The sequence below is a fragment of the Podarcis cretensis genome, assembly GCF_951804945.1.
Source record: "Podarcis cretensis genome assembly, chromosome: 2".
In the NCBI taxonomy this organism is placed as follows: Eukaryota; Metazoa; Chordata; class Lepidosauria; order Squamata; family Lacertidae; genus Podarcis; species Podarcis cretensis.
The window spans coordinates 24,799,217-24,813,139 of record NC_137171.1 but is presented as its reverse complement, the minus strand read 5'-3'; the positions used below and the strand labels follow the sequence as shown (position 1 = coordinate 24,813,139).

Sequence of the window (13,923 nt, the reverse complement as noted above, 5' to 3'; positions counted from 1 at the left end):
CGTGCCAGCCCTGCCCCCACCAGCTCTCCACCCCACCCCCCCGGTGCTGGAGCATGAAGCTCTGCCACTGCATGGCAGGGCTAGCCCTGGAAAATGCCCGTGCTACCATGATGGTTGGGATCTTTCTCCACCACAGGCGCCAACTCTATAGGGCTGAGGTTCCTTCAGACCCCTTCCCAAGTCTGTTGGGATGGGGCTGAGCCCCCCCCCCCCCCCGTGCTAGGCCTCCTCCCACTATTGGCCTCCTCCAGGAGGTGTCACTAGGCAGGCTGAGCCACCCCGTTTTGCCCCCTGTTCCACCCTCCGCCTCAGCCCCAGGCTGAGGGAGAGGAGGCTGCAAGCCCTGGGGCTGAGGCAAGGGGCAGCCGGCGGCTACGCCTTTGCTGGGAAAGGGGGGGGCATGGTTTCTACCATTACCCTGCTGAAGAGAGTCGTCAGGAAGGTTTAGGCTGTGCTGTGGCATTTGTTGCATCAGGTACAGGGGCAAAGAAACAGATGCTCTGTGTGTGAATGTGACACACAGAGAGCAGGAAAAGAAATAAGGGGCTGCAGGCCAGCATGGTAGGGCAGGGTGGGGAGAACTGACAGGGTTTCACTTTCCTGTTTTTGAAAGGACAGAGCTGGCCCCCTGCCTCCATGGTTAGCCTCCTCCCAACCCAGTGTTCGTCACATGCGCAACAGGCCCCACAATGTTGGGCACAACTCGGCACCTCTGCTCTCCACTGAAAACATGTCTGAAAATCAGCTTCACCAAGGTTTGGGGGGTAGAATGTTGTTTTCCATTCCAAATAAAGCACAGTGCCCTACCTTTGACAGTTCAGCACCAAAGGCGAAGGGGCAGAACACACTCAAAGTCCATTTCAAAGCTGCAGGAACTAAATTGATCAACAGAACAATGCTGATGGCTCCAAGGGTAAACATGAAGAGGAAGACAACAAATGAAGTGGTCTTAGGCTTCTTTAGGAGAGAACTGACCATGAAGCAGAAGCATATCTGAAAAACAGGAAACAACCAGTTAGCAGGAATTGAGTTCGAAACTATAGTGGTACCTCGGGTTAAGTACTTAATTCGTTCCGGAGGTCCGTTCTTAACCTGAAACTGTTCTTAACCTGAAGTACCACTTTAGCTAAGGGGGCCTCCTGCTGTTGCCGTGCCGCCGGAGCACAATTTCTGTTCTCATCCTGAAGCAAAGTTCTTAACCTGAAGCACTATTTCTGGGTTAGCAGAGTCTGTAACCTGAAGCATATGTAACCCGAGTTACCACTGTAATTTAAAGAGATTGGATTGCTATCGAAGTAAGTCGTGCTTTCAGCAGACCCACTAAAATCAACAGACTTAAGTACCAGTATTTTTCGCTCTATAAGACGCACCCGACCATAAGACGCACCTAGTTTTTAGAGGAGGAAAACAAGAAAAAAAAAATTCTGCATCTGAGGCCTCTCCCCTCCTTGTGCTATGCATTTGAGCGCTCCTGAGCCTTGCCAGGGGCCGCCGATGCCACAGCTGCTGCTGCTGCTTCCAGCACATCAAGGGGCTTGTGAGGAATAGAGCCAGGCAGCCGGCTTAGGGGGCAGCCGGGCTCTCAGGAAGGCTCAAGAGAAGCCCAAGGCAGCCGGGGAAAACAAGAGGAAGAGGAAGAGGAAGGAGGAGGGAGGATCAGGCTAAGGAGCCGCTGGTCCGCCCGCCCGTAAGGCTCCCTTCCGTCCCTCATCCTGCTTCGCTGGGAAGGCACCGCAACAAGAGGCTTTGCGCAGCTCTCCCTCTTGCTGTTCTGGCTTCTGGGATAGCTGCGCAGCCTGCATTCGCTCCATAAGACGCACACACATTTCCCCTTACTTTTTAGGAGGGAAAAAGTGTGTCTTATGGAGCGAAAAATACGGTAAATTGGTGGTCAAATGGCAAATGCAATTCAATGTAAACAAGTGAAACTGATACGTGTCTGGTGGGGGCATATTAATTTTACATATATGCTCATTAGGTTAATCATGACTAATCCCATTTGCCAGTAACCTCCATAATCTGTTACATGGGGAGGTTGTGCACAAAGGGCTACAGGGTGGAGGAGAGGAAGTCCAATTACACAGGCAGATATCTACTCATGCAATGTTGGATGTCACTTGAAACCTGTCCATATTTTTTATTTTATTTTAAATTTTAAAATAATGTTAAGAGATACAAACAGAGAGCAAGCAGGGCAAGTTCTTCACCGACTGCCTTCTTCAAACACAGGACCATTTCCCCAAAAGGGAATACAGTGGTGCCTCGCAAGACGAAAATAATCCGTTCCGCGAGTCTCTTCGTCTAGCGGTTTTATCGTCTTGCGAAGCATCCCTATTAGCGGCTTGGCGGATTAGCGCTATTAGTGGCTTAGTGGCTTAGTGGCTATTAGTGGCTTAGCGGCTAAGCGGCTTAGAAAAAGGGGGGGAGGGAAAAAACTCGCAAGACTCGCAAGATGTTTCCGTCTTGCGAAGCAAGCCCATAGGGAAATTCGTCTTGCGAAGTGCCTCGAAAAACGGAAAACCCTTTCGTCTAGCGGGTTTTTCGTCTTGCGAGGCATTCATCTTGCGGGGCACCACTGTATTTAAACCTTTCTTATCCTGAGCCATTGTTGGCATAGTGTCTCAAGAAGAGGACTAAATGAATTCTTTGCCCCATAGCATCTCCGAATTCCTTCCAACAATCCTCAGAAGGATGTTTGGTGGTGGTATTGTTTAAAAAAGATAAAATCTGGAAAAAGGCACAGTTGGCTTACCCTAAGTTTCTTTCCAACAGTGTACAGAGGGCATCCTTACTCAGAGGACAAATCACAATCAAAATGTAGGAGAAAATGTTACAGTGGTATCTCTGGTTATGAACTTGATTCGTTCCGGAGGTCCGTTCTTAACCTGAAACGATTCTTAACCTGAGGTACCACTTTAGCTAATGGGGCCTCCCACTGCGGATGCGCTACCGGCATGCGATTTCTGTTCTCATCCTGAGGTAAAGTTTTTAACCCGAGGTACTACTTCCGGGTTAGCAGAGTCTGTAACCCAAAGTGTTTGTAACCCGAGGTGTTTGTAACCTGAGGTACCACTGTATTTGGAATGTGACAGCTAGCATTCTGCTGGCTTAACTGCAGGCAGGCCTGTTTCTGAAGCATGGGGCCAGAGTCTTGTTTCCCCCATAAAGTTCCTGGTTGGCTGGGAGGCATGAGATGTTCTTGGCATGACAACGTAAGTCTGGCAGGGTCCTGGCAGGGAGACCCTGGCCAGCTTAACCCTCCAAGGCCTGGGGCAAAGTACTCAGCTGCCCACCACCTGCACGGGCCTGACTGCTGCCACACACCCCCAGCCCCGAATTAAGTACCTTATAGAATAAAATTCACATACTCACACATGATATGCCATAAAGGAAGAGCAGAAGGAATACTGCAGGAAAGGTGCTTGCAGTCAAATAGGAAATCATCAACGGAAATGCCAACAGACAGGACAAAATCGCAACGTACACAGCATACAGCAGACCCCAGGATAGCCTATGATGGAAAAATCCTGTTAGTCTTCTTGACAATTTGAACTCCGGCACGTGATTGGGATAAAGGCTATGCAGAGTGAAAGAGGACAAAGACGACACTCAAAGTTGCGTAAGTGAGAAATTTGACATAGAAGCATCCATGGAAGTTTTGTTTTATGACTGGAAGGGATCAAATGGTGTTTTTTTAAACTTTTATTGATAAATACAATACTTACAAACACAAAACAAACTTATTATACACACATACATACACCTCTCAACTTAGATTACAAAAAAGAAAACAAACAAACAAACAAACAAACAAACTAAACATGCAAACATAAATCTTGACTTCCCTCCACCTCTGTGTGGCTTCCTTTATTTCTTTTCTTCTTTTCGCTGTGTTATCAATATTATTTTTGACTATCTCATCTTATACCCATTTCTTCTTAATTTTTTACTCTATAAGTTTCATTCATTGCATATTGATATATTAATACCAGAGCAATGTTTTTTGATGTATTCCTTCACGCAAGTCCACTCCTCAGTTTTTGGTCTGATTGGCCTCTTACCATTGCTTTAAGTCTTGCTGATTCTATGTACAGTGGTACCTCTGATTACGTACTTAATTCGTTCTGGAGGTCCGTTCTTAACCTGAAACTGTTCTTAACCTGAAGCACCACTTTAGCTAATGGGGCCTCCTGCTGCCGCTGCACCGCCAGAGCACGATGTCTGTTCTCATCCTGAAGCAAAGTTCTTAACCTGAAGCACTATTTCTGGGTTAGCAGAGTCTGTAACCTGAAGCGTATGTAACTTGAAGCGTATGCAACCTGAGGTACCACTGTATTCACAAAATCTTATTTGCCATTCTCTTACTGAGGGAGTTTTTTTTCTCCTGGAAGAGATCAAATGTTTAGGCAGATGGAACCATGCTCTTCACCCTTGCTAATGGCAGCTGATGATGTAGAGTAAGAAAGGGGAAATAAACAACCCAATGGCAACACAGCCAAGGTAGGAGTACCAGAAGATTATGCTGAGGGAAAATAACTCAGGTTCCCATTTGAAGCAGCACCTCCATGTTCAGTGTTGTCTAATGACCTAAGAGTGCCCAAGGTGGTAACATTTCCAGTCCAATCTTTATTATGATTAAGGAACTATAGTCTAAAATACAAAAACTCAGATCTAGGGGCCTCGTATCATTCTTTTATCCTTTTTCTCATAGGAAGCCAATCCCATAGCTCACCAGAATGCTGTGTCTCGTAGCCCCATTGTCTTCATCATCTCCTTCAATTTCCGTTTTTCTCCTGAAACATTTTGTGACAAGAAGTACAAAAATGGAGAGAAGCACAAGACTGTAGCCAGAAAGGTCAGGTTGTTTGCTAAGCTATCTGAAGGAGTAAGAGAAGACGATCTCATACGGATGCCACCAATAGATTTCATTTCGTCCCAAACAGAATGATTGGTGATCAGCTAAAAATTAAAATTAAGAAGGCAACAGTGTTAGGAAAAAGTCATTGAACAATTCCATAACAGTTCTGGAGTATTTCACAATTCTCATTGCCACATGAACCTGTTGCTTATCCCCGTTTTGCAGACATAGCTCAATGTCAAAAAGGTCGCCACTCTGGGCGGCTTCCAACAAATTATTAAACCACAGTATTACCAAGAAGGCCCTCTGTAATCTCACTTCTTGCCAGTGATTTTTTTCCTTAAAATATGTTTAGGGGTACTCTCATTTTGACTCAAGAAAATCACCATTTTATATTTCAAATCGGGGAAAATAAATACAGTAAATGGACAAAAGTACAAAGATTCACAAAATGTTTAGGGGTATGCATAGCCTTGCATCCCCCCCCCCCCGAAAAAAGCACTGCTTCTTGTAATGAGGGAACTTCCAGAAGGCCCTCGGAGCTGGATCTCAGTGTCCGGGTTAAATGATGGAGGTGGAGGTGCTCCTTCAGGTATACAGAAGGTATACATTTAGGACTTTGTTTAGAAGCAGAAGTTGAATTGCCTCCTAGCCCTAGAATACATAGATGCAAGAAAATCTAGGCTTGGGCAGTCACAAATCAAAAGGCCTTGTGACAGAGAGCCCAGCTTAATAAAACTATAAGGGACTCGTTGACAGTAAAAAGCTCCTGGAGAGCAGGCTGAGCGCTTGCAGCTGGGCCTGGGTGAAGTTTGTCAGACTAGACCAGTGTTTCCCAAAGTGGGCAATACTGTTAGGTTGTGGGTGAACATATCAGATGACACAGCGATTCTTCAAACAGCTCTTGTTTATTCACAGGCCAGGACAGAACTGAACTGAAGGGTTCAGTCAGCCTGCTTATATAGAGTTCCAGTACAATGTAACTGTAACAATTTTCTAAAACTATCCAATCACTGAACGTCACTTTCGATCTCTTATTTGCATAACTATCTACAGTATCCCCTTGCTGGCCAAGGGTGAGAACTTCAGTATATAACAAATACCACCCCCTGGGGAGCACTGGGACGATCCAGGGGGGCAGTAGAAGCCTCTGGTGCAATTGGGGGGGTATTGAATAAAAATAAGGGAGCAGTGGAAGCACAAAGAAATAAGAGGAGAAAATTCTGAAAAACCATTCATGCATGTTTCATCTGTTGTGCAATGATGCTTATCGCCAGGTTGGGCACAGTTGTGGGGTGGCAACAATGCCTCCCCTGGATCCGGCAGTTGTGCTGGAGGCAAGGGGTTTTCCCAGGCTTCGGTGAACCCTTTTCAGCTTCACCCAGGCCCAGGAAGTGGATCGCAGCTTGCTTGCTTGCCTATTTATAACGTCAAGCTTCAAGGTGTCTTATTTACAACAGCATCTTTCTTTACTGTGTTGTAGGACTTAGGTAGAAATATAGATGCATAAAAGAAGGCAAATTTATCACTGCATCTTTCTGTTTGTTTGATTAAAGACGGCAAATTTCCAGGGGGCAGTAGGCCAAATAAGTTTGGGACCCTCTGGACTAGACTATATAAGCCTCAGGGATGGAGGACCTATGACCCTTGAGATGTTGCTGAATTCCAGCTCCTCTCTTCCCTCATCGTTAGCCATGCAGGGCTGATACAAGTTAGAAGCTAACAACAATCAGTGGACCACAGATTCCCCATCACTGACTCAGCTGAGGTCTGGGAGCTGCTAAAACAATTTGTGTCTTTCATTTCCCAGATGCTTGTGAACTGCGTGTTTCACTTAATCTGCCCTACCTTGTTATGAGGGGATGTGGGTGGCACTGTGGGTTAAACCACAGAGCCTAGGACTTGCCAAACAGAAGGTCGGCGGTTCGAGTCCCCACGACGGGGTGAGCTCCCGTTGCTCGGTCCCTGCTCCTGCCAACCTAGCAATTCGAAAGCACATCAAAGTGCAAGTAGATAAATAGGTACCGCTCTGGCGGGGAGATAAACGGCATTTCCGTGCACTGCTCTGGTTCACCAGAAGCGGCTTAGTCATGCTGGCCACATGACCCGGAAGCTGTACATGACTCCCTCGGCCAATAAAGCAAGATGAGCACTGCAACCTCAGAGTCGGTCATGACTGGACCTAATGATCAGGGGTCCCTTTACCTTTACCTTTTTTACCTTGTTATGAACTATTGCTTGTTTCTGGATTGAGATTTCCCTTGTGTTTCTGATCCCAGTGTCCTTTCGACCTGGTTCTGGATGGGGTTACTCCACCCTTTCCCTGAAAATTGAGACTCACCTGGCCTGATCAGGACACCTTCCTGATAGTGAATATGCAAGAGGGAAAGTAAACAGTTTTTAATGGTACTCAAGTGTACAGTTGCTACTCATTTATTAATGCACAGTCCAGATGTGTTTCTTCAAGTGTGTACTTGTGTTGCAGAGGGTCTATTTCCCCATATATACAGAAAGCTGGAGCCTGGAGCTGTTGTATTGTCAAGGAAGCAACTCAGACTTAAGGCTGGGCTTGGGTTAACTTTGTTGTCAGACTTCCACATTTTTATATTACATTTAATATATATCTTGATAGGGAGACTAATATGATACAGCAGTGTAATGCCTCAAATAATAAAATAACGCTACTTACTTCAATAAGAGCACTGTCAATGCTGGACTGCAGTGATAGAAATCCTTGAAACCAGTATTTTGGATTTTTACAATAGTCTGATGTATAGTTGTAACAGTAATCTACAAGCAAGAAGAAGAAGATGTGGACAGTGTGTTATATGCACAATCTATTAGGTTCCCTACAGTCAGGGAAGCATTGAAAATGTGATTAAACCAGACTTCAGAAGGGAATATCAAATGTTCTAAAAGATTCTTTGCTCGGTAAATCCTATGAAAGGTCTGAAGGAACATAATTTAAAAGCTTTCCAAAAGTATCCTAATCTGAAATTTTCTTCGGATTTTGACGTTCTGAATTATCTGGTCTCATTTCTGAAGTAGGACATATACGTTAGAAATGCTTTATCACCTCCTATTCCACAGGGTTCTGGCCTAAAAGTTATGCATGCTCAGAGCAGGGACAGAGGAGAGGAGCAGGTAGATGAATATGTGCATGACTACTTTAAATATATTTCTACATGAAGAAAAAGGAGCAGAAGTATTTAATTACTTATAGGTCTATGTATAGGGACGTGGGTGGCACTGTGGGTTAAACCACAGAGCCTAGGACTTGCCGATCTGAAGGTTGGTGGTTCGAATCCCCGTGACGGGGTGAGCTTCCGTTGCTCAGTCCCTGCTCCTGCCAACCTAGCACTTCGAAAGCACGTCAAAGTGCAAGTAGATAAATACCGGTAGGTACCGCTCCGTTGGGAAGGTAAACGGCATTTCTGGTTTGCCAGAAGCGGCTTAGTCATGCTGGCCACATGACCCGGAAGCTGTATAACAGTAATCGGCCAGTAAAGCGAGATGAGCGCTGCAACCCCAGAGTTGCCCGCAACTGGACCTAATGGTCAGGGGTCCCTTTACCTGTACCTTTAGGTCTATGTATAGGATAGATATGCAGCTGTCCATTGTACATTAAAAGATTACCCATCTTTATTAACTTAATATGTGGGTCCAGATCTGCACCCGATTGCACAGTACACCTATGAATATCTAAGAAATGAAATGTAAATACAAAGGCATATTGGATTTACCGATTTCTTCAACATTAGCGCTTGGAGAAACCACTCTAGGATAAGAAAATCTGAGTCGATAAGAAGTGTCATCCTGAAAAACAACTCCAACATATTCATAGTCATCATCATCATATTCATTCTTTTGCGCGGCTTCCATTGCATTTTCATCTTCTACTGATTCTACTCTTATACCTTTAGTTCAAAAAAATTGCAGTTACTATATGAGCCTCCATACAGAGAGACGGATGAGAGAAATGGCTTCTTGTGTAGAAGCTGCAAGCAATTCAAGTGTATCATTATGACATGGGCATCTCACAAGATTATAGAGCTTAGGCGCTTCATATGTTTTTGGGACTACAACTCCCATGATGCCTAGCTAACAGGACCAGTGGTCAGGAATGATGGGAATTGTAGGCCCAAAACATCTGGACGGCCAAATTTGCCTATGCCTGGCTTAGGATAAGGAAACCACAGACAACTTTGCATGCTGCAATGTCACTCCCTAACCACCTCCCTCTTGCATGCCTGTGGGAAGTTGCCAAAGTTACACCCCCCCCAAAGGTGCAGCCAGGGCAGGCCCAAACACTGGGGTTCTTTGTTGTTCCCCGGTCCCCAGTTGAAGAAACTCTGTTCTGCTGTTGACAGATGGCTTGATTCCTCAGAAGAGGTCTCAATCCTGCCTGAAAAGGGCTGTTTGACAGGGGAACCCTCTGCTTTATTCACTCTGGGGGGACAAAAGGGTACTCTGCACATGGACAAAGACATGGAGATTTGCCTATCTCTTCTAGATCACACTCCTGTCATAGAAAACAGCCTCCAGAGCTCATCCATTTTCAACTTAAGCCTTACTAAAGAAATGACGTACCAAAATGTTTTAATAGATAGTATATACCTTTCATGACAGAGGTGGTTTTTACTTTTTCCATGATTTCCATTGCCATCTTTGTTCTTGGAGTATACAGGATTCTAAGTTCTGTATAATTGAAGGAAGGATCATCTAGTTGACCAAGGAATGCCTGAGGTATTTCATGAGCTGGCTCAGAGAATATCCATGCTGTTGTTAGGTAAAATGTGAGGAGGAGAACCAACACTGAGAACCACTCCTAGAAATAACAAACAAGTCATTGATTAGAACAATAGATTGGATGTTTTAAGCTATGAGAATGTTTTAGTTCCTATGGGTTCCTATGGTTCCATATATAAAGTTAAAGGTAAAGGTAAAGGACCCCTGGATGGTTAAGTCCAGTGAAAGGCGACTATGGGGTTGCAGCGCTGATCTCGCTTTCAGGCCGAGGGAGCCGGCGTTTGTCCACAGACAGTTTTCCAGGTCATGTGGCCAGCATGACTAAACCGCTACTGGCAAAACCAGAGCAGTGCACGGAAACGCTGTTCACCTTCCCGCCGCAGCAGTACCTGTTTATCTACTTGCACTAGTATGCTTTTGAACTGCTAGGTTGGCAGGAGCAGGGACAGAGCAACGGGAGCTCACCCCGTCGTGGGGATTCGAACCACCGACCTTCCGATCAGCAAACCCAAGAGGCTCAGTTGTTGTTTAGACCACAGCGCCACCTGCATCCCCATTTCCATATATAGTGGAAAGGGGATTAAGGAATGCCCCATGCCCCTGTTGAACACAAGCATTCTTGTACACATGTGCACAAATATGCACATATCTATAACCTCCACAAATAGATTGGATTTGCCCATAAAGGTGGGGTCACTCCTTGAAGAGCTAGAAAAATGGAGCTGAAGCTTTTTCTGCTCGGAAAAGCATGGGCAAACATCTGCACAGAAAACATGTGAAACATGGGCACCTTTGTCCTACACCTTTGTTCCAGAGAAAGCGTTATGGGCCTCCAATACCTCCCTTGCATTGCTAGGGAAAATTGTGATCTTTTGGGCTCCATGTCAGCTCCTCAGGTGAGCCTCCCTGGGGAGAGTCTTCTACAAGTGGGCAGCCACTGCAGAAAGGGCTTGTTCTCATACTACCGCCCTTCAGACCTCTTGAGACACACAAAGACAGGCCTCAAATGATGATCACAGGGTCCGGGTCAGTTCACATGGGGAGAGGCACTCCTTGAGGTATTGCGGTCTTGAGCCATATAAAACTTTTATAGGTCAAAACCAGCACTTTGAATTGGGCCCAGAAACTAATTGGCAGCCAGAGCAGTTGGGCCAGGAATGGCTTTCTATGCTGAAACCGTCTTGCCCCAGTGAGCCACTGAATTCTGAACCAACTTCAGAAGCAGCCCCAGGTATAACATATTGCAGTAATCTAACCTAGAGCAGAGACAACAGAAGTTAGGCTATCCTGGTCAGATAGGCCATCAACCGAAGCTGATGGAAGGCACCCCATGCCACCAAGACCGCCTGAGCCTCAGGTGACAGCAGTGGATCCTCAAGCTGTGTACCTGCTCCTTCAGAGGATGTATAGTTCCATCAAGAGCAGGAAGCCTCCCATTCATCTAATCTAAGGAACCACCCACTAACAGTGCCTCAGTCTTATCTGGATTGAGCCTCAGTAATCCAGTCTATTACCAAAGCAAGGCACTAGTCCAGCACTTCTACTGCCTCACCTGCAGATGTAAAGGGGAAGTATAGCTGTGTGGTTCTGACTGTTTTAAAATGACCATTACAGATCTTCCTGCTTGATTAATCCTAGTTTTCCTAGACTCAAGCAAGCCTTTACAGCTCTCAGTTTCCAGATGTTTTCATTGGCTATGACTGACGGCCAAGATTATCAGATTTTCCCGGCGTAGCATAGATGTATTTGGGGGAATATGTGGATAGAAGATCTTCCACACTACATTTTATTTTGTCCTTTGTACCTGGAACTGCATTTTAAATGTGTAGAATTTATTGGGATTACATTCAGAATCCATCAAAGAAAAGATTTGTTTTCTGTTGGGAGACCTTTTAATGACTTATAAGGTATCTTTTTTTGTACTGACTTCCGTAAGGATCTGGGTGAAAGAGTTTTCAAGGCACAATGATGCTCTGATATTTATTTGATTACTCATAGTTGTTTTTCCTAATCCTGTGATGTTGCCTGTTTGTTTGTTTTTTAAAAAAAAGCTTTTAAAAAATCTATTTTATATAAGTAGTATTTGCAGTATTTGCATACCATTGAACTTGTCTGATTTTTGGAAAGGCCTTTGTTTGTGTGAAATACAAGCCTGACTTGAATTGGAGCCATGGTGGTGTATTCCAAAATCAACTTACTACACTTATGTAACCCCTTAAAAATTCTGCCAACTTTTTGCTGTTCCAGCCAGGATAGTTTAAGGAGAGAAATACCTCTCCCCCCATCTTTTTAATTTTTTTTTTTCAAAAGCACAATTAGAACCATGTCTATTAAATGTAAGAATATATTGACAGTGCTTATCGCAGTAGCAATGCTATACTGAACAGAGCTTTATCATTACAGTGGTACCTCGGGTTACAGACGCTTCAGGTTACAGACACTTCAGGTTACAGACTCCACTAACCCAGAAATAGTACCTCGGGTTAAGAACTTTGCTTCAGGATGAGAACAGAAATCACGTGGCGGCGTGGCGGCAGCAGGAGGCCCCATTAGCCAAAGTGGTACCTCAGGTTAAGAACAGCTTCAGGTTAAGAATGGACTTCCAGAACGAATTAAGTTCTTAACCCGAGGTACCAGTGTAATAGCAAATTAAAACTAACAGGAAAAGAGGATGAAAGGGAGAAGTACTGCAGCTATCTTTAAGTTAAGAATTAAGTAAAGGTAAAGGGACCCCTGACCATTAGGTCCAGTCGTGGTCAACTCTGGGGTTGCAGCGCTCATCTCGCTTTATTGGCCAAGGGAGCCGGCGTACAGCTTCCAGGTCATGTGGCCAGCATGACTAAGCCGCTTCTGGTGAACCAGACCAGCACACAGAAACACCGTTTACCTTCCCGCCAGAGCGGTACCTATTTGTCTACTTGCACTTTGACGTGCTTTCGAACTGCTAGGTTGGCAGGAGCAGGGACTGAACAACAGGAGCTCACCCCCGTCGCAGGGATTCGAACTGCCGACCTTCTGATTGGAAAGCCCTAAGCTCTGTGGCCACCCACGTAAATATGATGTATTTATTGTTATTTTTAGGTTTGAAGTTATTGTATAAATATGTTATTAGTAGCTTTTTTTTTTAAGAGGCAGCAAAGTGGGAGAAAGGAGAAACAAACCAGAAGCGGAAGTTGGGGGCAGCCTAGGAGGGGAGGGAGGAGGGATTGCATAGTAAATGTTATGAATGTGAGATGTGTGTAATGAATGAGAAAGAAAAATGAATTTAAAAAATTCAAAAAAAGAAAAAAGTAAGAGGGAAGGGAGGAAGGCTGCTGGCAAAGCGGCGTGGCTCCCTCTCCACCCGACCCTGCCATGTGCAGCTTGCTCCACCCCCAATGGGCGGCTCACTCCGCCCCAATGGGCATCTAACCCCCTGGGACACTCGCCACGGCGCCGGGTGCACAGCATATGCTTGCATGGCTGTTTGTTGCAGCAGCCCTGGCTACAAGCTCCCCAGGGCAAATGGTGGCTCTAGGGCTGGCCAGGCACCTCTGTTTGGGGCAGGCAGGGCAGCTCAGAGACCAGGGGCGGTGGCGGCTGCTGCCTGGAGGACTCCCAAGGAGAGGGGAGAGGGGAGGAGCCTGAAGGAACACACCGCAAAGGAGGGTGTTTGAAAAGGGGTGAGGGGCTGCAGGCAAGGGGTGACTTAACAGGGCTACAGAGGCTCGGAGCGCATTTCCCCCACCGGAGCCTCAAAAAGAATATAGTTGGTCAAGGGAGCCATGGACTAAAAACAGCTGAAAACCTCTGATATATGCTATGGCCCAGATTCATAGGATCCATTCAATTATCATAGGTGAACTTTTACCCAGTTACAGCAAATAGCCATACAGGTGTCTGTTTGTCATTATGATTGATTATATTTTGTTGGACTGTCATTCGGTATAACAACAACAACAACAACAACAACAACAATATTAATATTAATATTAATATTAATAATTTATTATTTATACCCCACCCGTCTGGTTGGGTTTCCCCAGCCACTCTGGGCGGCTTCCTACAAAATATTAAAATACAATGGTCTGTTAAACATTAAAAACTTCTCGAAACAGGGCTGCCTTCAGATGTCTTCTAAAAGTCTGGTAGTTGTTTTTCTCTTTGATATCTAATGGGAGGGCGTTCCACAGGGCGGGTGCCACTACCGAGAAGGCCTCTGCCTGGTTCCCTGTAGCTTTGCTTCTCGCAGTGAGGGAACTGCCAGAAGGCCCTCAGCACTGGACCTCAGTGTCCAGGCTTAATGATGATTGTGGAGATGCTTCTTCAGGTATACT

General features: G+C 45.4%; 1 protein-coding gene across 3 annotated transcripts in view; it reads right to left on the bottom strand.

Annotated features, from left to right (window-relative positions):
• LOC307209927 (ABC-type organic anion transporter ABCA8-like) overlaps positions 1 to 9,680 on the bottom strand; it is a 60,598-nt gene extending 50,918 nt beyond the window's left edge. For 2 of the 3 annotated variants that reach the window (XR_013835789.1, XM_079965353.1), the window contains exons 1-6: positions 9,476 to 9,660; positions 8,602 to 8,775; positions 7,548 to 7,648; positions 4,733 to 4,959; positions 3,373 to 3,511; positions 808 to 993 (exon numbers count right to left, since the gene is read on the bottom strand). Coding sequence is in view for 2 of the 3 variants with exons in the window: in XM_079965353.1 (XP_079821479.1) it covers positions 808 to 993; positions 3,373 to 3,511; positions 4,733 to 4,959; positions 7,548 to 7,648; positions 8,602 to 8,775; positions 9,476 to 9,524 (876 nt within the window). In the remaining variant the exon portion in view is untranslated. Of the gene's footprint in view, positions 1 to 807; positions 994 to 3,372; positions 3,512 to 4,732; positions 4,960 to 7,547; positions 7,649 to 8,601; positions 8,776 to 9,475 lie in introns of all 3 variants that reach the window. The other variant, XM_079965354.1, reaches the window with a different exon arrangement.
• Positions 9,681 to 13,923: the final 4,243 nt, after the last annotated feature.